General features: G+C 32.6%; 1 protein-coding gene across 1 annotated transcript; it reads right to left on the bottom strand.

Annotated features, from left to right (window-relative positions):
• Window positions 1-891: 891 nt before the first annotated feature.
• On the bottom strand, window positions 892-25,829 carry LOC110999938 (synaptic vesicle glycoprotein 2C). Its single transcript, XM_022269231.2, has 10 exons — window positions 25,741-25,829; window positions 19,473-19,703; window positions 18,943-19,105; window positions 16,230-16,411; window positions 14,457-14,641; window positions 8,538-8,701; window positions 5,732-5,882; window positions 4,320-4,594; window positions 1,636-1,763; window positions 892-1,104 (listed from the first exon to the last, which is right to left on the bottom strand). The coding sequence occupies exons 1-10, from the start codon at window positions 25,775-25,777 to the stop codon at window positions 1,061-1,063; spliced, it is 1,560 nt and encodes a 519-aa protein (XP_022124923.2). The 5' UTR covers window positions 25,778-25,829; the 3' UTR covers window positions 892-1,060.
• Between the last annotated feature and the right edge of the window lie 382 nt (window positions 25,830-26,211).

Here is a 26,211-nt window from a genome sequence, read left to right as displayed (position 1 = left end):
TAGGATATTTTTTGTTTTATTTTAGATTCAGATTCAGTTTGATGATTCTATAATTCTTTTATAAGATTTGGCTATGCACCACCTATATATTACCCATAATATATATTTTTAGTTGTTTTTACTACAGTGGCCTTGAAGATATGGCCCGTTAGATTCCTTATATGTTTATGTTATTTGCTTTACTATAAATGTGACGAAGTGTAAAAAAAATAATAAAATAATTCAGTTAATATCATAAGTATAACCAATTTAACTCTTTTATTAATAAATAATTAAACCATTTTTACTGCAGTTCTATTTTTACAGGCACCCTTTAAACTAATGCAATTAGCGAGATCACATTTTTTGTAGGAGGACCACTTCAAGTAGGTTTAGTTTTTATAAAAAAGGAACTTTGATGTAACATTTTTTTACACTTTTCAACAAATAATTAATCAAATCATTTGATTCCTTGGAATCGTTTTAGAACTTGTAACCTTTTTTAAGGACCTAGCCGATCGCCAACCTTTAAAAAAGTAGATTGTTGTTTCTTAAAGTAGGAAATGGAAAAATATATGGTGGAGTTGAGTAGATTATGTATCCATTTTGAAATATCGATATACGATTTAAATAACTTCGCTAGGTAGAAAAAATCCAAACATAGTCCATTTTTGACACTTTGAATTCTATTTATGACGAAAATTTATATAGAATATGATTTTGAAATTTACTCGATATATTTTACCGCGAGCCAAATAATCTATTTCAGAAAGAAAATTATCAAATTAAAATGAATAAAATTTATTTATTTAATAATTTAATGTTTTACATAACTAATTGTTCTGCGCATCGCAGTCCACCCCGAGACTAATAATTTCACATCTAAGCATGCATGGTTTAAAAAAAGTCGAATACTCAGTACTTTCACAATACTTTTTAATAAAAATCATATCACTATAATAAATAACAACACTATCAAATACATCGTCTTACTATACACACATTTGTTAAATATTTTGTCATTACCACTTTAATATAACAACACAAACGTATTTTATTTCTTTCAATTTAAAGTAGGGGTTTATTCTTTTTTCGATGAGATCAAAAACGCCAATCCTGTCGTGACTGTAAAAAAGAAAAGAATATAAATACCATTTGGCTTGAGTTCGAATAATGCCTATGCACCAATATATTTCATTTATGTGTGCGCAATTAACTTTTACTCATAATTCGAAGGCAATAATCGTCAACCAGTCTAAACTCCAATACGATGGCATGTCAGGCATAGGAGGTCTATTACATTAGTAATAGGTATTTAATAAGTACTTAGTTGTGTATTTTATATAGACGTCCTATACACACGTCTTAAATACAAAAAAACATGTTATTGTAATTGATAATTATAATTGTAAATCTTTATAAAAATGAAATAATTTAAATTTAATTGATTCCAGCCGTTGAAGAAAATAATAATTATTTATTATATTAATGTATACACACATATGTATGTATTGTTTGCTAAACAGCGTTATAGAAACATTATATTATATTTTACACGACTACCAATTATTTTATTAAAATAGTACGGAGTCGCTGTACCAGTTATCGAACAATCGCTAGTAACATATGTATTTGATTAGAAGTCAGATATCTTACCGCCAACTAAAGCTGCTAATGAAAAGAAAGGAACAGCGCATCCCATGTCTAATAGTATTGGAAACAATATATTTCCAGATACACAGCCAGTTCGGCCCATCGTCATCACAATAGCGACAGCTAACGATCTGCAAAATTGAATAAATATTAAAGTGTCGATGCTTGAGGAAGTAAGACTAGTATTGTCTTTTATTAACATAACTTTTACACATTTAATAAAACACTTTTTTACGGATTATAGTTATGTGCGTTGTCACGGTGACTCACGCTGTAAAGCACGCGAAACGTCGGTTTAAATTTAAAATTATGTCCAAATAATTATAAGTTTAAATACAATAATACATAACTATAATCCGTAAAAAAGTGTTTTATTAGAAGTAAGACTATTCAAACTATGCGCAAATCGGGTTTGTGCTCTTCTTCACCATGCCTCCTGCTGATATAGGACAAATCTTTGTTTTTAATTTATTTTATTATTCTTTATTACTCAAGATGTCATATGGAACTTGGTGTAATGATTGCAGCTCCTTACAAACATCATGTAAAAGCGGAGAGTTTATTGCCAGTTCTTCTCTTCCATTCTACGCCCTTGATTTGGAAACTGGCAGTAAATGTAAAATTAGTATCATTTAATGAATTATTTCCTTTTTTTTGACGTTCATAAGTGTACATTATGTTACCTTTATGAATAAATGATGTTTGTTTGTTTGTTTGTTTGTTCTTAAAATAAAAATACCTTATATTATGTGGTTACATGTCTCCTAAAATTTACTCTTTTTTGAATAAGCTTTGTTTACTATAAACTGCCAGATAATACAAATAATGGCAGAATACGAAATTCCATCATCACCTAGACGCTCGTCGTTCCAAAACTGAGCGTTTTTCAAGACAATTTTTGCCGCGCATCACCACTATGTGGAACCAGCTGCCCACTGAAGTATTTCTGTACCCGTTCTTAAAAAGCCGGCAACGCACTCGCGAGATCTCTGGCATTGAGTGTCCATTGGCGGCGGTATCACTTAAAATTAACTGAGCCTCCTGCCCGTTGTATTAAAAAATAAAATAAAATGTAGCAGATAAGAAAACTCGCGGGTAACGATAGTCTATTATGACATTCATAAAATAATATCAACCCAGTTTTATTGCGTTGGAATTAATTAAAAATAAAGTATGAAATACATTTTAAAATGACTGAAATCCATTTTGCTGGCGTTTTAATTACGTAGACGCGGTGATTTCGGTGAAAACCTTTTACGAAACTAGATCGAAATCCCAACTGTATCTAGGAAAAATATCGGAAAAATAGATTAGAAATGATACTATAAAGTTTATTTTCTTGTTCTATTTGTGTCACGGTTATTTCTGATATATAAATACTAGGGATATATATATATATATTTCTCGCAACGTTGAGTAAATTTAGTTCAAACCATAAATAATTACATACCGAAATTTTATTCAGGAATTCAATAATGATTTTATTTCATACATATAGTCAGACACGACCGAGAGATGTAAGGATATATTTTAATTTTAATTAAATTATATAAAAATAATGTTGTCTATTCCAAGTCTATAGCGAGCATAGCATAGCAGTAGCTTTAAGAGTAAACAGTGGTTAGTGTTTAGGCGTGTAGTTATCGGCCCTAGGGGTTGAGATTACACAGAAAGAAACATGATGTGCGAGTTTTGTAACCTGACATTAGTAATGTACATACACATATTGTATTCAATAATTGCAGCTTATATGAGCCTTTTAGTTTTTACCACACTCATAAATTGTTATTTAACATTCTCGTTTCCGATAATATCTACTAACTATCACTTAGATTTATGAACTCAAGTTTTATACAATTAAAGCCAGTTGTTGCCCAGCTTCAAACAAACTGTTTTATTTAACATATATCTGAATATATCCATACAAAAACCGCCAGCAAACTTAATCACGTTTTGCTTAAATCTGACCTGTCAATAGCATATCTTGTCCAATCATAGACACGCGACCATCGACCATTCATTCACCAACTATCCACCAAAGAACATTTAGCTCACAGAATAATTTTGAAGAATTGTAAAGCTCCTTAGTTTTCTACACCACGTTTTTGTTACCTTTGATAAAACGCATTTGGCTCACGGTGGCACAAATTGAGATTTTGTTACGTAAGTTGTAGACTAAATTTATATTTCGAATTCAGAAGAATTCGACGTGCAAAGATTTTATTTTACAAAAGCTTCATCATTCGCGAGCTTAAAGCTTAAAACACTTATCGTGTAATAAGGAGCTGAAACTTTTATGGCGTCACTTCAACCAAAAGAAAATACGTTAAAACACTTTAAGTAATACGCTTGTACTTATAAATAATACAATCTAGTTAATTTCATACTTTTTTAAACATGAAATACTACAATTATTTAAGAAAAATTATATTTTGTTTATACAAGATTATTGCATGTGCACAAAATATTGCAAAAGGTGATGAGTGTTTGTGTCATTTAAAGTTAAACCAATTATTTGTAATACTTAGTAATAACGAATTGAATTCGAATAGCGTCTTAATACATATGCGTAAAGGTCTAATTATATTTATGTTTATTGCTTCCTGCATTTGCTCCCCTCTCTGGCCTGAATTATATCTCTGTTGAATTTTCAAAACAGTTTATTTACTTAAAATAAGTTGTATTACCTTGTGTTGGTCGGAAAATACTGTAGTACCATAGTCTGTGTCAAACTGGCCATTAAAGTTGATATGGCGACGTCTGTTGAAAACAGCGCTACCATAGCAATCTTAGAGTTGGTCCATCTCATTGCTATACTCAGGGCCATGGCTATAAATCCACAGACTATATATAGGTTCCGTTTACCGACTTTGTTTACTAGTACACCGCTGATTATAGGTGGTATACAGCAAACAGAGCCTAGAATGACACTATTGATGTAAGATTCAGAACCACTCCGCGCCTGAAAATGTTATAGTTTTAGTTGTATTTCATTAAAATAGCAATTCTTAAAAGGCCGGCAACGCACTCGCGAGCCCTCTGGCATTGAGAGTGTCCATGGGCGGCGGTATCACTTAACATCAGGTGAGCCTTCTGCCCGTTTGCCCCTGTTCTATTAAAAAAAATAATAATAATGAAATAGTCATAACAAAAACCAGATCAATGTAGTCGGTAAAATGAAAAGAAAGTAAAAAAAAATTAGCTACAATAAGATCACGTACAATACACCACAGTATATTATTATAAAATTATGTATGCCAAATAAAAAAACAGAGGTCAAAATTCAACACAATGGATCCAGATGATGAATGGCTGGATGAGGATCGATGCATGATGAGGAGCATGTGATCGATTACAGGCGGAAATATAGAAATACTAGTGACCCGCCCCAGCTTCGCACGGGTGCAATGCTGATGAAATGCAGGTTTTTATTATGTATTGTTATTTCCGTCGCTGGAAAGCTCCGATAATATACGCGTTCGATCGCTGCTAAATAAGCTGTAATGGGCTGTATTGATCTATATGAAATGAACAATGTATTCAAGGTATTTAATTGGTTAAGGATTAATACTGTATTGGTTAAAATCACTTCGAAAATTTGCCATTATTTGTCGTAAAAAGTAAATGACAAAAAAAGTTATTGTGGGTTATCCATAAGAGATAGACATATATCATCGTAAACTTTTCTGTAGACCTTTTTAATGTGTACAATACTTAGTACATTATTTTGATAAAACTCGTGGGGTTCAGCCTGCGTTTGCAATGTAAGTGGAAAAAATGTAATTATTTACGACATCACATTAGAAACCTCAAAAATAACAGTAATTCTCCACTATTTAATAGATGTTATTATACACATTAACCTTTCTCTTAAATTATTCTATCTATTAAAGAAAACCGCATCAAAATCCGTAGCGTAGTTTCAAAGATTTAAGCATACAAAAGGACATAGGGACAGACAAAGCGACTTTGTATTATACTATGTAGTGATGATGATGATAAAATCCTTTAATGCATATAGACAGTATTGTTAGTATGTTGGTTGTTAGTTTTAAATAAAATTTGTATACTCATAGTAATAATTTAATAAAACACTCACTGGTATGCAAACTTCATCTCTTTCAGGGAGAGTTTTCAGTTTTAAGTCTTTGGAGTAAGAATCTATGATGACGCAGATATCACTACTACCACTTGAATAATGTTCAAACATGGCAGATACCTGTGGGAACCACATTCTCAGTACTGTGTATCTGAAAAAAAAATTATATTATTTTTTCTTTTATTACCGCAATATTCGAACTACGCAGACTACAGAATGATTTTTAGAATAAAGCATTAATTATATAAAGTTAATGTGAATTTCAGTTATTTTATTAAACACAAAGTATCACATTTATAAAAAAAATCTTATCTCAATATTGTAACAGACGTTTCGCGTGTTTTGAAGGCATGACTTACATAATTAATTTAAAAAGTGTCTACGCGTAATAAAGCCGTAGATTATCAATGTTTGTATGGAGTGACTTTTTTTACATTTACTACAGTAAGTCGTTAATGTAAATACAAGTACAGTTATATAAAAGCCTTTTGTTAAAATTAATCTATTTTAACTTTATTTAACCAATTTCTGTGAAGTTGCAGTAGATCATTTTTCGAAAAATAGGGTCATAAAGTGCTACACCCGAACGTTGCAGAGGTATATGGGATTCGATCCACACCAGAATCTCTGTTATTTAGAGAATGAGTGAGCATTACCTACCAAAACCACAATAGATCCTACAAAATCATGTTATAGAAGACCTTTTTTTTATAGAACAGTGGGCAAACGGGCAGTAGGCTCACCTGATGTTAAGTGATACCGCCGCCTATGGACCCTCACAATGCCAGAAGGCTCGCGAGTGCGTTGCCGGCCTTGTAAGAATTGGTACGCTCTTTACCTAAGTTCGCTCTCGCATTCCACAGGGACCTCTACGGCATGTTACACTCAAAAACCTCCATTGCAGTACATACTACATAGGAGGTAGGATATGGGCATTTCTTCTCCTATTTACTTACCATCTTCAACCTAGGATTCGGCCTAAAGCGCTGCCTCTCCCGTTTAACGGTATCCAATAGCATAACTTATTCATACGAGGATACCACATATTAATATTGTTCACTTATATATGCTCGATTTAGATTATGTATAAAACTTTCGACAGAGTTCATCTAGAGGAAAAGGAAAACCTAAAAAGTTTTCATTACAGAAAACCGAAATTCTCTGGGGTAGCATAGCAAAATGTTCCATGTTGGTATGTACTAAAACGCTAAGTAAAATCACATTAAGAAGAAACTAAGTTAACGGGGGCAGCTAGTAAACATATAAATAAATAGCCAAAGTGGCCATCATTTATTTAATATCCATTCTAAAGGTTTGATACAGAGCCGTCAAATTTACGACTCCCGTATGTCAAAATAAAGTTTCTCTTAGTACGCCTGTGACTCATATTAACTCAAATTAGCTAAGTATTTTAGTCCCGTTTATATATAGGAGCAATAAAACGGATTAAATATTCAAAAGCTATGAAGGCTTGTGGTATGTTTCTAATCAAGGGATTAATATTAGGTTTACTAATTGGACAATGTGGGAAAAGCGATGAATGAATCCCTCACTTATGAATAACAAACAAGAAAGTTATAAAAAAAAGACAATCACAGATAAAAAAACATAAATGAAAAAAATGGAGGAGCCTTTTGCCCTAAATAATCAAACTTAAAGTCTTTGCTAACACAACTCATACTCATAATAAAAAATGTTTACTAACCAAATTCTTTCTAATAAAGATATAATAAATTAATTAATTGGACAATGAATCGTAAAGACAGGTAATACAGCGTCCGTAAGAGCGTGGATATTCATCCGAAAAAATTCCACCAATACGTAACAAAAGAAAGGCACATGTCGTATACGTACGATTACCGTTGTATAATTAGGAAAATACTGGAATAAAAATGTCTTAGTCCCATTCCTGCGTTATGGGGTTTAAAACAAAACAGTTTCAAAGTTATATTTGATAAATCAAACAATAAAAACTCAAGTTAAAATTGCAATGACCACGCGATTTATCATCAGTAATTCGAGTTTAAACTGCGTGGTTTGTGCAGAATGTGCATAATTTATAACAAACCCTTTGTTATCCTGTAACCATCGCAAATAGGAATTGTTTTCACAATCAGTTAGATTATTTATATCATTTTTTCCTAATTTTTTTATGAACTTACAGATACTGTGCTGCGTTCGGTGTGTTTTAATGTACCAAATATTTTTTGTAAACAATAAAACGTGTGCCGGGAACTCGGGGACTACCGCTGTAAAGCATATATTATTATGTTGTTTTTCATCAATTTATTTTTTACTTTTGCCGTTTTTTTTATTACTTGATATTCTACAAAGACAATCTACCACTCTACCAGACTCAGACTAACACGCCTATATAGTTTGTCTCACTCTAACGCGTAGAGGCTGCACCTGCCGCGCTATGTCACCGATCTCGTCAGAGAGTTGCGAATATGCAGAATGTGTTATGTCCCGCTCTAACGCGTATTGGCCGCACCTATATTACGTCATCGTGTGTTATGTTTCTTTTCGTTACGGCATTTCTTGATTCGGTCGCCGCGCTCAAAGCCCGCGATAAAATCTATTCAATAGCTTAGTACTGAAATGATACAAAAAATAGTCTATCTAGACTGTTTTTTGTATCATTATTTCAAAAATAATAATATTGGATTTCTAAATTTCTATTTGTCTGTTAAGTCACCTGACTCCTTTAAGGTTTAACCTTTTACCCGCTTGTCCACTAAAATGTTTATAGCTTAACACAAAAGCAAAAGCTTATTAGGTTTAAAAAAATAATAATAATACATACAATGTCATTGAAATAAAGTTCAGCACACAAAATAGAGCGAGGTATCCCAGAAGAGGCGTGCGGAACATTGGCCTGATGTTATGGAAAGCATTTGACAGTTGACTTGCTGGTGATATTGATGAACGCTGCATTAACAAGTGTTTGTCCTTCCACAGGTCTTTGTACTGAAAATAATATAATATGTAATGACAATTTACAAAAAATATGAATAGTCGCGTCCACACGCGGCCAGATTCATGCATGTAGTTTTTTTATTCCTCTAAGGAAGGTTTTTATACAAAAGTTAGGAAACTTGAGGATTAAATCCGAGAAACATTTTTATTCCAGCTTGGTAACGTACTTGACGTATTGGTTCACGATGAATTTCAGGTGATCCAGTTATAGCCGACAAAAGGCTAATTCAAAGAACAACAAAACATTTTGTCACAAAAAAAAACACGCCGTATTTATAATTTGACAGAGAAATTATAAATTTGCCTATTTTCCATTAGTAGTAGGTCATGTGTGTAGGTGTGGTAAAATTTTTCTAAGATACGAGGAAAATGTGCTGCGAAAACGTGCATGTTCAAGAGGATTACGGGTGTGTTATCGGCTTTTAAAGGAATGGACTTCCTTGTATTTAAGGCCCTTAGTCAAATGTAAATATGATTACAGTATGTTTCATAATTAAATTTGGAAAAAAATTACTTGGGCGAAGATTAAATCAACGCTCACTACACCAACAGCCCCTAAATTGATAATTTTACTACCGTGAAATTAATTTCATTACCTATTAAAGACTCCTACATAGAAGCACAGATTGATATTAACAGTAATCGACTATACTAGCAAAATACGGCGTTGCGTATACGTTCAGTCTTTGTATTTATTTATTTAATGACAGCATATTTGCCAAACAACTTACATACTAACCTTTTATCTACTTAAAAAACAACAACATATATTCTATTTCTCAGTCTTTCCAAACCTATCACAAATATATTCAAATCTGGTACAGAACTTAGGGAACGGAGATGATGGATGAAATGCCGACAGCATGCTTCCAGGATCTGAAATACTTTTCAGGCACATAGACTAAGCAATACCGGAAGCAGTCTGCAGTCTGTTCTACCTCTCGAAATATTATATGCAAAGAAATTTGCCGATTTCTCTTTCCGTAGTTAAAGTTATTGATACCCCACCCGACGTGCCCAGCAAGAAACGCATGGGTTAATGATAGTAAAGTTGTAATAATTATCTTAAAACCACAACCACACGAAAGTAAATGTCGTGACTAATATTTAATATATTATGTTTGTCTATATATTCATTATCTTTATATATAATACTAGCGGATCCGACAGACGTTGTCCTGTCTATACGTCTTTAATTTGAAAATTTCAAACTTTTTTTAATAAGCTAAAACATTCTGGACCATTTTGATGAAAATTATTATTCAAATGTTATGACAATATCTAACGATCCAGCACATGGTCTACAATAACACAATGATAACAAAACTTTTTTTTAATTTGATCGCAGCGCTAACTGTCGGGACAGACTAAAATTAAAATTCGAATATTATTTAAATTTTGACAGTGCGATGGTAGCGCCGTCTGTCGGATCCAATGTAAAACATTCCAAAATCAACAACTACTAATTAATTAAAAAAAACATTGTCCAGCGGACAAAATTGTGAATCTAAACCATTCTCGAATCTCCACGCACACACACAAAAAATTTCATCAAAATCGGTCCAGTCGTTTAGGAGGAGTTCAGTCACATACACACGCACACAAGAAATATATATATTAAGATATATTTATGTAAATATATGTATTTCCTTTGAAAGAGACACTTAGGCCATGACACATAGGTTCAAGTGCAAAGGCGCTAATTAACGAATTAATTGAAAAGAGAAGGAAGTTGGCGCCTGGAAGATAGTACCAGAGACCCTAGAGCTGGTACTGTTTAAGTAACAACAAATAAGTATTATTATGTCAGCAAATATACACACACTGACACATATATATGTGTCAGTAATGCTGCCAGCAATATATTTGACCTATGTATTTCAAGACATATTGACGTACTGATATAATCATTCTGTGATATCGTGGTAGAATGTAATCATGAAAAAATGGCGCTTGTCACACCGACACGTAACATTAAATTAACGACGTCCAATTTAGTAGGATAGTCGGATTTATTTTATCTTCAGACGAATTATCTAATAGGGGTTTTATCACTTTGGTTTAACTAAGTGTTGCTTATGTTCCGATTCCTTAACGTATATTTGCTATTCACGATGTATATTATCAAGTATTTGAAGTGATGAGTCGGGTTGACTCTCACCCTAAAATATGGCGAGGGGGCCGATGGCTAATGCGTCATACTCGTGAACGGGTGCTACTTGTGGTGACTGGTCGGACTTGAATTCGTTACTTATTTCGACTATGTACTTGCGTGTTGTTACTACGAGAATGTAAATGCGTGCTCCTATTTACCAATGCCTATTGCTGATAGAGGACAAATGTTTGCCTTTATTTTATTTATTTTTTGGCGGAGAGAATATTTACCGTTCTTCTCGTACATTCTACGCCCTTGATTTGAGAACGTAAATGTAAAATATAAATAAAGATAAAAATAGAAATTTATCATTAAATATGTATTTCTTTATTGCCGTTCATAAGTACATTGTGTTACATAAATAAATAAATGATTTTGAATGTTTTATTAGAAACTAATTTCAATTATTTTTTTATGTAATAGGAGGCAAACGGACATGATGTAAAATCGTACCGCCGCCAATGGACAACCACATTTCCAGAAAGTTCGTGTGTTGCCGGCCTTTTAAGAATTGGTATTTTCTTTTCTTGAAGGACCTTAAGTCGAATTGATTCGGAAATACTTTAATAGGCAGCTGGTTTAAGAAACTGTCTCAAGAAACGGTCAGTTGTAGAACGACAGAAGTTGAGGTGATACGGATGCTATTTTGTATTCTGCCTTGACGATGATGAAATTCACCTGAAGATTGTTTTATAGATTGATAATAAAAAGTGTGCATGTGTGTGGTTAAAACATAAACTGGTTTTCTGTCCTGAACGTCGAGCTTAATTTTTAAACCCAATGACATAAATCATAATTAATTATTTATAAAAAAACATGTACTATGTTTTTACATGTACATAGTACAGCGGCAAATTAAGACAACTGAATTAAATATGTTCAAAACTTTGTTTAAAACAAATTAAAATTATAATGGATTACTACGTATGTCAGTATTTTTTTTAATGTTTCGTGATTGTTAAGTCTATATATATAGGCTGAGAACAGGGTCCCATGTAATATCACAGGATGCGTTTGTCTTTTTAAAATGGAAGTAATTTAAAAAATACGTGGCATTGATTTTTTTGGTAATTGTCTGGGGTTTATTAAAACCTACTCTATCACCCAACATTAGCTTGACCTTTGTCATAATGTATAAACACTACAATACATCACAGTATAAGAATATATACTTATGAAAAATGTTTTTGGTATTCCCAGCAAAAAGTTGGAAGCTTAAATCGAATATAAGCCTCCGTAAATAAAGAGGATTAAAATTTTACGTAGCATGTTCGTTCCGTACTAAATCGTGATTGGAGACATCGCCTGAATTATGAACTCGGATTACAGTAAGATTTATAAAATCCGAGCAACGATTTTGTGGATTACATATTCAAGGACGCGGCTATTCTTTGCTCGTAGTTTTATTGAGTTAGATGATGTTTTTTATTGATTTAGATACTAGAAATACAAATCGCTTACAGAGTATAGCTTTCAATTTTCTTAGCACTTTGAGTTTTTTATGTATCTAGTTTTCCCGTATCACCAACTGAGCGTTTTTCTTGGCAGTTTTTGCAGCGCACCACCACTTTGTGGAACCAGCTGCCCACTGAAGTATTTCCGAACCAATTCGACTTAGGGTCCTTCAAGAAAAGTGCATACCAATTCTTAAAAGGCCGGCAACGCACTCGCGAGCCCTCTGGCATTGGGAGTGTCCATGGGTGGCGGTATCACTTAACATCAGGTGAGCCTCCTGCCCGTTTGCCTATTCTATATATAAAAAAATAGTTCCTTAAAACGAATGAATAGTATATGTATAGTGAATATGAAAGTTCAAAATTAGAGATTTATATCGCCTAACAATAGAAAAAAATAATTAACTCATAATCATATCAGATTTCTGTTTCATAAGTAAGGCAAGTAAGGGATCAAATTAAATGCATTTATTCAAATCGGCACACTAATGATTGTCAATATTATAATAGTCTAAAATTTACATTTACGAAGAAGAACTGGCAAAACTCTCCGCTATACTTTTTAATTGACAATTTTTTGGTTTATGTCGAGTGTTAAATTACTGACGTAAAAAATCTTACTGGCCAGGATTTTACCGCAGAACGTAGTAATTAACCGCTGCACTATTGAGTTAAAAGTTAGATCGTTTAAGGTCGAATGAATCATAATTTATCAATATTAAAGGCCTAAGATTGTTTCAGTGAAGTTTCAAAGTTAAATATTCGCATGAAAGATCACAGCAGGTCGCGAGTGAATACATTTTAATAATAATCAATACGATCGGGGCCTTGCTGAAGCGTTATTAAAATATTTTATTTTATCTAAAAAGGTTTTACATGGACTTTCTTGATTTAAATGAAAATGTTCTGCGTTAACTAATGTATGGTCTGTCTAAGCCGCACAGGAAGGAGAAAGAACGGTAATTTATTTTAAATGTAGATGATTTTGTTTTCGTAAGATTATCTATATACGAGATAAAACTATCAATTAAAAAACAAAACGTTTATTGTATTTTTTATTCATCGGTACAAATGAATCGTTCATGATAATATAATAAGAGTTTACAAAACTTTTGTTATAATAATTTTATGTTTTGTAAATTTCTCGTTTTCTTTTTCATCGCTCTAAAGCCTCGTTTATGTATAATAAGTATTATTTCTAAATTAAAATAGTGAGACAAATTATTCAAAAAAACATTGAACACAATTATTCTAACCCCAACTTAAAATTCAAACCGAAGTTGCGACCACGAAAACAAGAAACCTCGCTGACGTAACTGATAAATTATATCCGTACTAAAATCCACGGCTGTAACTCAGCTAAATGGGACATAAAAACACATTTTAGTTGGTCGTGCAATTACATAATCATTGCCAAGGTGATTCTGGAGAATGGCCAACTATTTTTTGGTTTGAGGAAGCCGCGAGATCGCTGCGTTCTGTTAGAGTGCTTACGTGATTAAGGAGATGTACTTGCCTATTTGTACAAGAACGTCAAGAGTATTATGGAATTAAGTTTACTTTACCCCTTTATTTATTAGAACTAAAATAAGGCTTGGTTTCAAAGCTTTCAAAGCTATTAATAATGTGTACTTTTGATTTGTATACTTAATAATAAAAATTAAAAAATAAATCAGTGGCACTATAACCTCTTTAGGTCTTGGCCTCAGATGTCTGAATCTGATTCATTATCAATTTTTAAATCTAATAGGCAAGTAGGTGATCAGCCTCTAGAGCCTGACACACGTCGACTTTTTGACTCTAAGGCATGTCGGTTTCCTCACGATGTTTTCTTTCACCGTTCAAGCAAATGTTAAAGCCCAACTCTGCTCTTATATTATATGCTGCTATACTGCAATTATACTCAATAATAATGTACATTATATTTTGGTGCGTATTGATATACAAGCTAAAGTAAGGTAATTCAATTATATCACGATTAACTGATTGAATAAATATTTTAATCGATAATTTTTCTTTTATATTATTTATAGAGTTGAACTATTATATTCTAAACATACAATTCTAAAGGTTTGAATGTCAATATAAACAAATTTATTTAAATGTATTTACAAATAATTTGTACAAGTAAACTTACCTTAAATGTTTCAGCTGGTTTTCCCGTATTTTCCTTATATATTTTAATTAATACCTCTCTCGCTTTATCGTACTTTTGTTGGGAAATATAGTACATTGGACTCTCTGGCAGTAATATATATTGAATCGTTCCAGCCAATGCCCAAAGAGAAACAATAAGGAAATAGTAGTTCCAAGTATGAAGTACTGAAAACAAATACGAACTAAGTTATCTATAATAAAGGTACCAAAAGGTATCTCTATATTAAAGGTACATTAAGTTTACATATTGATAATTTTCAGACAGCCTTACAAACGACAATTTAATTTACCATGAATCAAACTACAACAAGTGCTAAGTATAATATTTAGAGTTGAGACAGCGTGGTTTATTTACAAGTACATACACATATACATACATATTACCTTAAATCAAAGCATGTAATCATCATAGCATTGTTACAATGTATACTATGGCTTCTGTGATACAATACGTTCAATATAACATAGAACTCTTGGAAATGCTTATTGCGAAAGAAATATTACCGCGATTACTCTTCACATGTTTATGACAGGCATATTTGATATCCTAGGCATCGTCTGATGTCTAGAAGTCACGTTAGTACTGATAGCAAATACAATATTCTTTTGTTTATGTATAAAATTGTGTTTAAAACTAAACTTTTATTAAAAGGCTTGAGCAATTTTAATGTATATTCGGTAGATCTGAAAACACGTCATAAACGTGTTTTATATTAAGTGAAAACATAGCAAGTTTTGGCTTTATGAGTACAACTCGCCTCCCTGATGTCGTATGTTCAATCCGCGGTAGTACACCAATATACTTATTTTTGAGTGCGCTTTTAAAACTTACTAGTATTGTAAAACATAGTAAAGGAACCGCCATTGCTTAGAACTCGACGACGTGTATCAGGCACAAATGGCCTACACTAAGCGTCGTAGAATATAACTATTAAATAATATCTTCCGTCGTGACTAGTAATCTAATAATATTTTTATAGCAAAACAACGTCAGCCGGGTCAGCTAGTTTTAAAATGAATTATATGTTGCAATGAGAGCTGTAAAGCCGTCCCTTTCCAAAGCATGGTAAAGACATGCTTCTATTTCATCAACACACCTCTTCTGCGTAATGTTGAACCAACAAAATGTTTTGTACTTTTTATTTAGATTATACTTTTGGATGAAACAAATTCCTGTGCCTGTTTCATTTTGTGACCCATAGTGGCTTTCACAACTTGATCGACTAAACAGTAAAAGAGTTATCTGTTCAAAATAACAAGATTTTAAACTACGTTTAATTGTCCAAGCCACGAGTTCAGACGGACTAGCTGTAATTTATAAATAAGCTCTCAGTTTTGGAAACGTTATTTAGAGGTTTGAATAATAGATTCGCACTATAAAGGCACTTGATGTTTCCAAGAACTCATACAAAGTAAATTTCCAGAGGCGACAGACAAGAGCTATATTCATTCTTGGAACTGTATACATTCACTACACCTTTAGAATGTTGAAAATACCCATACATCAGTTCTTTTTAATAGAATATTAAACATTTGAAAGACGATTTATTTTAAAATATCGCATTGTATATTATACACAGATTGTTCTCTATTCTGATCTAAATCTAATTATGCAACATTTCATTCAAACCTGAGAAGATTATTTACGTTTCTATACATATACAAATAATATTATATTGACTATATAAAATAGATTTTTGTGATGATGCTAGCCAAAAAATAACAAAAATAGTTGTAAAATAATTTCACTCACCAAACGCCCCGTCAAAGAACGAAACTTTCCAATCTTGAATCAGTATGCCCCACGACATAAGAGCGACAATCACTTGGCCCAAAGGAATCGCAGCAGCTGCAATCAGCATTATCCGATCTCTTACTCCATCGTGATAGAACTCAGATGTCAATGTCAATATGGAACTATACGCTCCGGCGAAACTGCGGCATATATTTTTTAATTATTATAATATATATAATATTATAATATATATAATATCATAATTTAAATAAATGGAAGGTGTATATTATAATGCTTAAAGTATTTTATAGGAAAATTTAATTCAGATAATTTTTACATATAGCTTACACATTTAATTGATAAACTCAAGATTTGAGAATATTAATTACTATTTACCGAAGGTTGGCTAGGGCTTTTGTTGGACTTTTATTGAAAAAAATCATTTATTTCAGACCAATTAATAAGTCCATATTTAGTTACTATATTGAAACTTATAACTATATTAGTAAAATTATTAAATAAAATCAAAATAAATCAGTCACGCTACAACTTCTTCAGGACCTGGCCTCAGATTTCTGAATCTGTTTCATGATCATTTTTAAATATAATAGGCAAGTAGGTGATCAGCCTCCAGTGCCTGACACACGTCGTCGACTTTTTTGGGTCAAAGACATGTCGGTTTCCTGACAATGTTTTCCTTCAGCGTTCGAAATGCAAATGCAGCAAATGTTAAGCGCACATAGAAAGAAAGTCCATTGGTGCACAGCACGGGATCGAACCTACGACCTCAGGTATGAGAATCGCACGCTGAAGCCACTAGGCGAACACTGCTACTGCTGCAGTAAAATTATTAAAAACATTTTAATATTCAATTCATAAGTCTACGTTGATTTGAGACACCAGGTACATATTATATGAACCCAGTGTCTCAAAACAGCACATTCGAACTTATTTGCTATAACCATCAGGATGTTACAATTAATAATTTACGGTTAAATATATTATTCTACACATTATACTCCGATTCTAGAGTACCTTATTTAAGGGTCCCAGCGTCCAATTATTATTATTCGTATCTTGTTACCTCTACAGGTCTAAAAGTAACAAGTGAATAAAGTAAAAATATTATAAAGAAAAACATCCCCAAAGTTACATGGTGTACTTAAACTCAATAATTTCATCCAAAGTTAGAGTATTTTATCTTTTCTATTTCTCTTAAGCCGGATAATTTGATTTGTCACTTTCTTTCTTCCGAAATGAAATTTATTTTCGATTTATATTGCTGACGCTACGTAACGGAGTGTGTGGATGGGGACAGATACTTTTCCTACCGAACGGTGTTTCTCGAGCAAATATAAAATATAGGTGACATTGATTTACATAGCCCATTAAATTTAAACATTTTGACTAAAGAATCGTTTTTATCTTCTATCAAATTGAACTGTGATGGTAAGGGACTTATTAGCGTAACAAAACCTACTTTATTTAGTTTTTAGTTATTAAGATTCTATTTTTTTTCCTATTCTTACTAGGGTTGCCTGGAAGAGATCGATTAGAGAGATAGGTTTAAAAAAAACTACAATAAAAGAAAAGAAGTTAAGCGATACGCTAAGATTGTGCAATGAAATTTATTTCAGAGAATTAGATCAATAATTTTCTTTAGTTGATTTAAGCTCGACCCGCCGAATTTAATGATAGTGATATTATTATGCATTGTTAGTAGTAACTATACCAGAATCGAATTAAGTTGTAGTAAAGTTACACTTCTTGTTTAGGTCTTCAATTATTCAATATTTCGAATCAATTTTTATTCACATATTATTGAATGTCGCTATTTTTTTAAAAGTCGTAGGTGATATGTCAAAAGACTCGATTTTATTAATAATAAAATATTATGATGGTCCAATCTTAACTCCGCGGTCCGCTTACATAAATAGTTATATATAGTCAATTCTTACATCATTTATCACTGCATCGTCACATTATTAAAATGTGTTATTACAGTATCAAATTAATTTTAATACTTATTATAATATTCCACTGAAATAACTCTAGTTGGAAGATCTATAGATGCTTTTAGTTAATTATTATTAACCTTGATTGCCATACTTGAAATGTTTCGTTTACGGTGCCAGATTCATATTTAGCACACCTTACTTCCGCTGGAATAAAGTTTTTTTTTTATAGAAAGACTTTTCTTGAAGGACGCTAAGTCATGCTTATTGATTATTAACTTGTGTTTAATCATGTATCGTGGCGCAAATCGCGTAAACTTGGGAGAAAACTTTCCTAAAATGTTAAGAGAATACTTTTCTACAAAACTTCGTTGCAACTGCGTTCGTTCGTTTGGTCCTTCAAGTATTACATGGCACCATGGAGGGAGGGTCTGTGATTTCGTATTCGGTGATTACATCAACAGTAATTATTTGCTTTGTTACACTTATTACTTGAAAACTAAATGTATATTAGATAATTCCTACAAAAATAATATGTTTATGTACTATTGATACTATTTTTGAGAGGTTTGTTAACTTTTGCTTACATGAAGATGCCCCCCCCCCCCATATGCAATAAATCTGCTTACGTAATACTCCCACTCAGGTTGAGCTAAACTCGCCAAAACAGCCCGTGCTGAGCTGAAAATGACCTTAAGCCCAACAGCGAGATTTCTTACAAAAAAAATGGCCCCAATATGCTAAGGCTGAAATATCTTACTCAAGTATATACTTACAAAACTCCTTCGCAAAATTTGGCCATGGTTAACATTAGGTAGGTTTGACTAAGACCAGATATAAACGTGAAGATGAACGTTCCACCGCAGCCGAGGACAACAAATGTCTTCCTTCCAAACGCGTCCGTAAGGAAGCCGGCAATTATTGAAGATGTTAACATCCCTAAAATTAAGCATTATTATAAATTGAAACAGTATCTCTAAAACAGAAAAGTGGAGCAAAAACCTACTAAACTGGTCCCTAAGGTACAGCAATCGGGAAAAAGAGTAGAAGATATTCAGAAGGTGGATAGACCAAATAAATGCAACAGCAGGTGGTACATGGTAGAAAGTGAGTTTTGGAGGAGGCCTCTGCCAAAAGAAGGCATAAATGTATATGAATATAGGCTATTATTATTAATTGTGTGGTACAAGAACTCAACATTAGGGTTTTAATCGCGATCGCTATCGCTATTAGGAGTTACACAATACCGATGGAGAAGCTGAGAAAGATATGTAGAAATATAAATTGGTTAATAAAACATTCACACCTAAATAAGGCATAGCATTCAACACGCCCTTATCCACTAGATCCAAATCAAAATCACACTCGGCCTCCGACAAGATATATGATGCACTGGATCCCATTAAAACACCCACGACCAGGCCCACCAGGACCGCGAGCATCAGTCGCACATGGAAGAAGCCATAACCACATTCTTTTAAGGCAAGGTTAACTTCCTCCACAGCAAACTGTGATTTAGACTCAGCCGCAGCGCGACCTGTAATCAAATATTCAATTTAATTAAAACCTCAAAAAGTCTGATAATAATAAAGCATAGCGCAAACGTTGATAGGCACATGAGCAGTGACAATTTTTGTCAATTTTAAATAAGTGGCGTAAAAACGTATAAAGAAATTTGTTTTCAAAATCAACCAACTTCAAAATGGATTTGTTATGAACTTAAATCGATGGAGCAAAGTTTATTAAATACTAAATTAGCCTAATAACCATTTAAAAGTGAAAGCGCCTATTTGTCTGTCAGATAGTGTTTATATGGTGATCTGTATTTTAGTTACATAATAACATTAATTCTATCAAACCTAAGGTTATCTAGTAAAATGACATTTTGCTTTTCATACAAGTTTGTCTCCTTAAAATAACGATGTAAAAAATGAAATAACTTCAAAAAAAATTCCCAAATAAAGTTTAATTGCCACATATCATGTACATTTTTATTTGTTCAACACAATGTAAAAAGTAGGGGTCTATTTAAACTGGCTGGTGCACTTCGAGTATACTCACGCCGAGATGTCTGCAAACATGTCCATGATATGCAAATTTAATGTACCATCCGGTCACGACCCTTTGAAGATGTATACATCAAGTCTGTTCATACATGTTTAGTATTACAGTCTAGTCAAATTATATTTGTGTATGTTGTGTAGTATAGATACCAGCCATGTTAGCTGTACGAATTAATATACAATTTTCATTGCTCTAGGAAGATGACGTCTTTGAGAAGTTTTATTGCAGTAGTTGTAATTCCACTTAGGGTTCTTCAAGGTAAGAGCGTACCAATTCTTAAAAGGACGGCAACGCACTTGCGAGCTCTGGCATTTAAAATGTCCATGGGCGGCGGTATTATTTAACATCAAATTAGCCTCCTGCCCATTTCCCCTGTTCTATAAAAAAGAGTAAAATATCGCAATTGGTATCTTATTAAGATTAAATCCTACATGAAAAATAAAGTTACTTTGTTTTATAATTTTAAAAAATAAATATGCTGTCAGGTAACTTTAAAACAAGTTTATATAATATTTTGAAACGAAATTGTTGCGCCGAAGCGATAATTTCATTTTTCAGTCAGTTTCACGTGAATTTATACAGTCAAGAATATATAACACCACTTAATTGATCGAGCGGCTGTTTGCTTACATTTCATGAATTAATAGATGACCTATAAGCCTATAAACTTGTAAAATATTTTTTATAGAATCAAATGCATTACTTAAGCCTTTTGAAAGTTCTTTACTATACGAACATACATTGAACTCCTAAACAAATTTATCTTATATTATTAGATATCCGAATGCTAGTCAATCCTAAATATATGGAAGAGGAAGGAATAAGAATGAATAACTTATTACACACAATAAAGGATGTATAGTTAAAAATTAACTGTGTGTTTGTGTAATAGCTATTCACATACATTTGATATGACGTAATAAGTACTATATAAATAAGTATTCCATATAAACGAGTAAACGGTGCAATTACGAAGTCTGTTTTAAGAATAAGTTCAGTGAAATCTGTCTTACCTTAACACATTAAGTGCTATTTTCTCGGATCCGAGTGGAGCGGGGCCACCCACTCGGATCAGTGTGATCATCCCGTTCATTTTTTAAAGACATTCCTAGCTCTCTCTCGCTCTCAGGATCCGAGTATTCAGCACTCAACATGCTGTATGCCAACCACTCGGATCTGATCAGATATTTATAATAAAAATAATAATATACATTTATACAGAATTATATATTGAAAACTTTCATATTTACGTAATAAAAATTCACTATAAAAAGTTTTAGTTTCCGGTTATTACTTTTAAGATGTCAGAGAACTAGTTTCATTTTCTCTTAAGCTAAAGTAACCCTTAAACCTTAATGTACTTCTTCAAGCTAAGCCGTAAGTACTTGCATTGACGGAGGTTAGGAAATGGCTGAAGGACTGTATCGTAGAGGCCGGTCAATCTTACGATTGGCATTTTTTTGGTCACATGCCAAATAGGCTTGAATTTAGGACGTGTTTTTGTCAATGTAAAACAAAAAAATAATGAATTTCTGGAACCGGGACAGGCTAATAAGGAAAGTAATTCTAGCTTTGGATATCCCTTTTATATTTTCTTTTTGTTGTGTCATTAATATTGTCTCTAGATTGTTGTCCTTGGATATTTTACTGTTTTCTAATTCTAATAATAGTTATTTAAAATTAACGCACAAATTATGTGCGTATTCCTATTTCATCATGCCATGCTCATAGAGGACCAATCGTTGTTTTTAATTTATTTAATACTACTAAAGATGTCAAACAGAATATGGTGTAATGGTTGGAAAAAACTTGGCCATTAAAAAGAGTGACAGAGAGTTTCCTGCCAGTTCTTCTCCTCCATTCTACGCCCTTGATTTGAGAACTGCCAGTAAATGTATAATTAGAAGCATTCAATGTATACATTACTTTTTTAACGTTCATATGTGTACATTATGTTACCTACAGGAATACATATTTTTTTATCTTTTGACTACATGTAACTGGGGTTAATTATCTTGTATCTTCTTAACATAATAAAAACCACATGGACTTCTAATTGTTTTAAAATTATTATATATAATAAATTATTCATGCACTTACTACAGAACACAGGGCTGTAACCTAGGTCTGCGCCTCAAAAGCCTGGTAACTATATCGTGATTACTTTATAATTAGTAAAGCGGTAATTAGCCTCCTGTGGCGTCGACTTTTTGTATCGAAAGAATGCCGATGGTTACAATGTTTACCTTCCCCGTTCGAGCGAGTGTTAAGGACACACATAGACAGAACATCTTTTACAACACAGGGTACCAAACCTAGGTCCTCAGGAATGAGAGTTGAACGGTGAACGCTACTAGATCAACACTATTTCAACCTAAACAAACAGTTTTTCCCCGAATTGATCTCGTAGAATATTTAAAAAAAAACTTTTGTGTGATTTTTAATATTGTGTATCTCAAATAGAAGTTATAAAGGAAACTTTGACTGAATTTTAGATAAAAATAGGTTTTGGTAATAAAATAGGTATGGTAAAACCATTCAAAAATCGAATACAAATTCTATAAGAGAACGCAAAACAGAATCTGGTGAGAGTTTAATTAGATCAAAGTGATAGTAAAACTAAAAACTTGTTCTATATATTTCTCACAAATCAATATGTATATATTAGTAAAATCTGAGGTCACATTTACAATAAATGTTTGTGGTGTAAGATTTTTTATTTCAAAATAAACTTTAAACATCAGATGAACTGCTACTAAGAATCTCGATAAAGTTGTTTTGTCAGCGATTTCAGAAAGACTGTATTAAATTAATTCAGATGTACGTGCAGTTGCTTTAAACATTGCAAAGATATATGGAGGAGTTTGTCATATAATACGTGAGATCACGATAAACACAATATCACTACGTCTTGTAAATAAGATCTCCATTTAATCAAAGGTTCTATAACCACTCATTCAACCATATTCAATATACGTTCTCACAAACAATGCGGTTCGTTCTATAGGCCCCTCCTGCCTCACATAGATACAATTTAATAGCAACTTGTATTTGACTCAGTAAACACTGGGTTAGAATTGCTTCAAGATGAACCAAAGGTTTAAATGCAGTTCATTTATTAACATCAAGAATGTATTATTGTGAATATATCGCGAACATTTTAGAACCATATTCTTGTAAATTATTATTATACGTAAGACGTTTCTCAATAATTTTCACATACAAAAATCGCCCATTACTTTTATATCGAAAATCGACATTTCCATAGTTTTTAATTGTATTCTGTGTTTATTGGCCATTCCTGAAAAATATATCAAAGCAAAACTCGGCGATATTATACCATTTACGCGATACGCGTGGCAAATAGAATTCAAACTAAAATTCCCATCGACTAAATCTATAAAGCTTAGTTTACACTAGGGATTTTTCCGCACAATTGCCGAATAAAGAACGTACAGCTCTTAGCAATTTTCGATAGACGATTATTTTTGGGAGCGAACCGGGTTTTTTGAGAGCCGCACAATGCTTCCCATATTTTTCGTTCGCAAAAAGTATTCCAGTCTGTTGCACACTTCAGGGGGATTTATCCGGAAAAAGTGACCGCACTTTGATGCTGTGACGCAATTAGCTCGAGTGAAAAACGCAGTTAGGATCACTGCAGTTTCCCGTATATGAGCTTAATTAACTGACGACTATTAACCACTGAAATCGTGATACAAATCGATGCTCTTAATTCAAACGAAGTTGTTAAGCGTCATTAGCTTATATCTCAATAATTTTTCACATGAAAAATCATTAAAACATTCTAAAAAACAAGTGCTTAAAATACAGACAAAAGCCAAGTTGTCTTATAAATACTTGAAGTTATTGTATCTTACATTTTTATTGATAGTCATAATCAACAATTTAACTACACACATACACACACCGATATGTAGTAATAGATTTATTAACCTCTATTGCTAGAAAAATATTCAACTAAAACGCCAAGAAAATTTACATACACAAACATAAAGTTCATTGAGAATAGAGTATTTATGTTGAAGTCTAATTCATATTCAAATATATTCAATGATCTTATTGGATCGCTTATGAACCATTTTGCCTTAATTAAATGTTGTGTTACATTCGAAACGCTATTCCAACTAACTCATAATACTTTAGAGTTTACAAGCAATTATTGTTCAGAAAATTATTTAGTTGACAAAATTAGTTCTATTATAATATATACATTGTATTGGTCTAAATTCTGAATTTAGTTATGATTTCCTTTAAGTATTAGTTTATGAGTAATCAACTTAAACGTGAAGTGAGTCATTGAATACGAAATTTTTTTTTCAAAATGTCGAGACAGATAATGATTGTAAAAATACATTGAAAGAGATATGCTTGTATTTGAGCCAGAACCGACGAAAACAAGCTTTTACAATTACTTCATGCAATACTGTCGCAGAAAGCAATAACTTTTATGCCTTTTATAGATGCAATATAAACATCAAAAACGATAAATATTGTATAAAAATCCAATTTACTAGAGCCTCGCCTTGCAAGTGCGTTGCTTTGTAAGTAAGCACTTTTCTTGAATTTGAATTAGTTCGAAAATACTCCACAGGTTATATTTAGTCATGGTGTGTGTAGAAAACTGGCAAAAAAGTGCTCAGTTGTGGAATGTCTTGACGTTTGATTATGAAATTGAATTATTAATCTAAGCAATGGTAAATGCGGTAGAAAAGCTCTTCATTGCATGCGGTCAAATGGAAGGAGATGGTAGTAGGTAGCTCTTGCCGAGAAGTGAGAATAGAACTCCATGTGGGTTCGTATTAGCGCCTTATAGCTATTATAACATATATGGCCGGATCAGAGGACCAGCGTACAGGTGCCGTAAAAGAAAAGTTAGGACTCAACAAGCTTGCCAATATCTTGCCGAATCTGGGATACTCTGAGATTGCCATAGCAATTTCCAGTTTGAAGGAAATTTGGCTGTGTTTTATTCTTTTTTGAGTTTGCATATAGTCGCCCCTTCACAGACACACTTCACTTCACAGTACAGACATGCGTAGAATCGCAGTGTACGCGTAACTAGAAGTTAAATAGGTCATAACTTTTGTAAAGTACACGGAGTGTTTGGAAGAAGGTTCCTTGCTCCGTATACCCCGATATCGATAAATAACTCATTGATGTTATTAGTCATAGACTAGCCTCCCCCACCCCCAGAAGGGCAGGGGTAGTCCATGTTTTAACCCTGTTTTATTCTGGACTCTTCTTGTAAAGCAGAAAGCCAGTTTGAATTGATGCAAGAGTCTATTGAATAAATCTATTGCATCAAAACAAGCTTGCTTTCTGCGAGACTTACTGCCTTACCTGTTTGTCTACCAAATGCAATATTAGCGAAGTGTAAAAAATAAATGATTTACACACTGATAGTAAAACTTAAAAACTTTTATCATAGTACATATACACAATAGGTATATAACAAGGGCATAATAACGATAAAAACATGATTTACTCACCGGTTTTAGCTAATGTTGGTAAATCAACTTCACTCATTTTAGCATATCAATGTTTGATCAAAATATTTTACACGTCTTTTCACTTCATATACAAAGCGACTGATTTAAATTTGATTATGAATAATAATATAAACAAAAAATTATCTGCATTACCTTGATTTAAATAACCAATCAAATATGAGCTATCGTTTTCGCTGTATCAACATAATGTTGGAATAACTTCGTGTACAATATAGTTCATTTTATAATGGTTTTGTATAACTAGTAGTTTATTTTGCTAGATATATGTACTGCAAGTAAATATTATTTGTTGATTCATTTAATATGGGGTGGAGCAACACATTATTTAACACTTGCAGGATAAATTTGTTTTGATAAATTATAAAAAAACATAAGCCCAGACGCTAATCAATGATTTATTAAACATCTAGTAGATAATATATTTAGTTATTAAACAGAATTTGCAACGCC

This window comes from Pieris rapae, chromosome 1 (assembly GCF_905147795.1).
Source record: "Pieris rapae chromosome 1, ilPieRapa1.1, whole genome shotgun sequence".
NCBI classification, from domain to species: Eukaryota; Metazoa; Arthropoda; class Insecta; order Lepidoptera; family Pieridae; genus Pieris; species Pieris rapae.
Note: the sequence above shows the minus strand (reverse complement) of the source record. Positions and strands in the feature narration are given on the sequence as shown.

What these genes read in the sequence shown, in the direction of transcription:
- LOC110999938 (XM_022269231.2), bottom strand. Translation starts at nt 25,777, where the DNA reads ATGAGTGAAGTTGATTTACCAACATTAGCTAAAACCG. An exon ending in GAATGCTATGCCTTATTTAG is followed by an intron (nt 19,106 to 19,472) that starts GTGTGAATGTTT and finishes GCTTAATTTTAG; the next exon opens with GGATGTTAACATCTTCAATA. An exon ending in ATTAGCAGCTTTAGTTGGCG is followed by an intron (nt 1,105 to 1,635) that starts GTAAGATATCTG and finishes TCTTTTTTACAG; the next exon opens with TCACGACAGGATTGGCGTTT.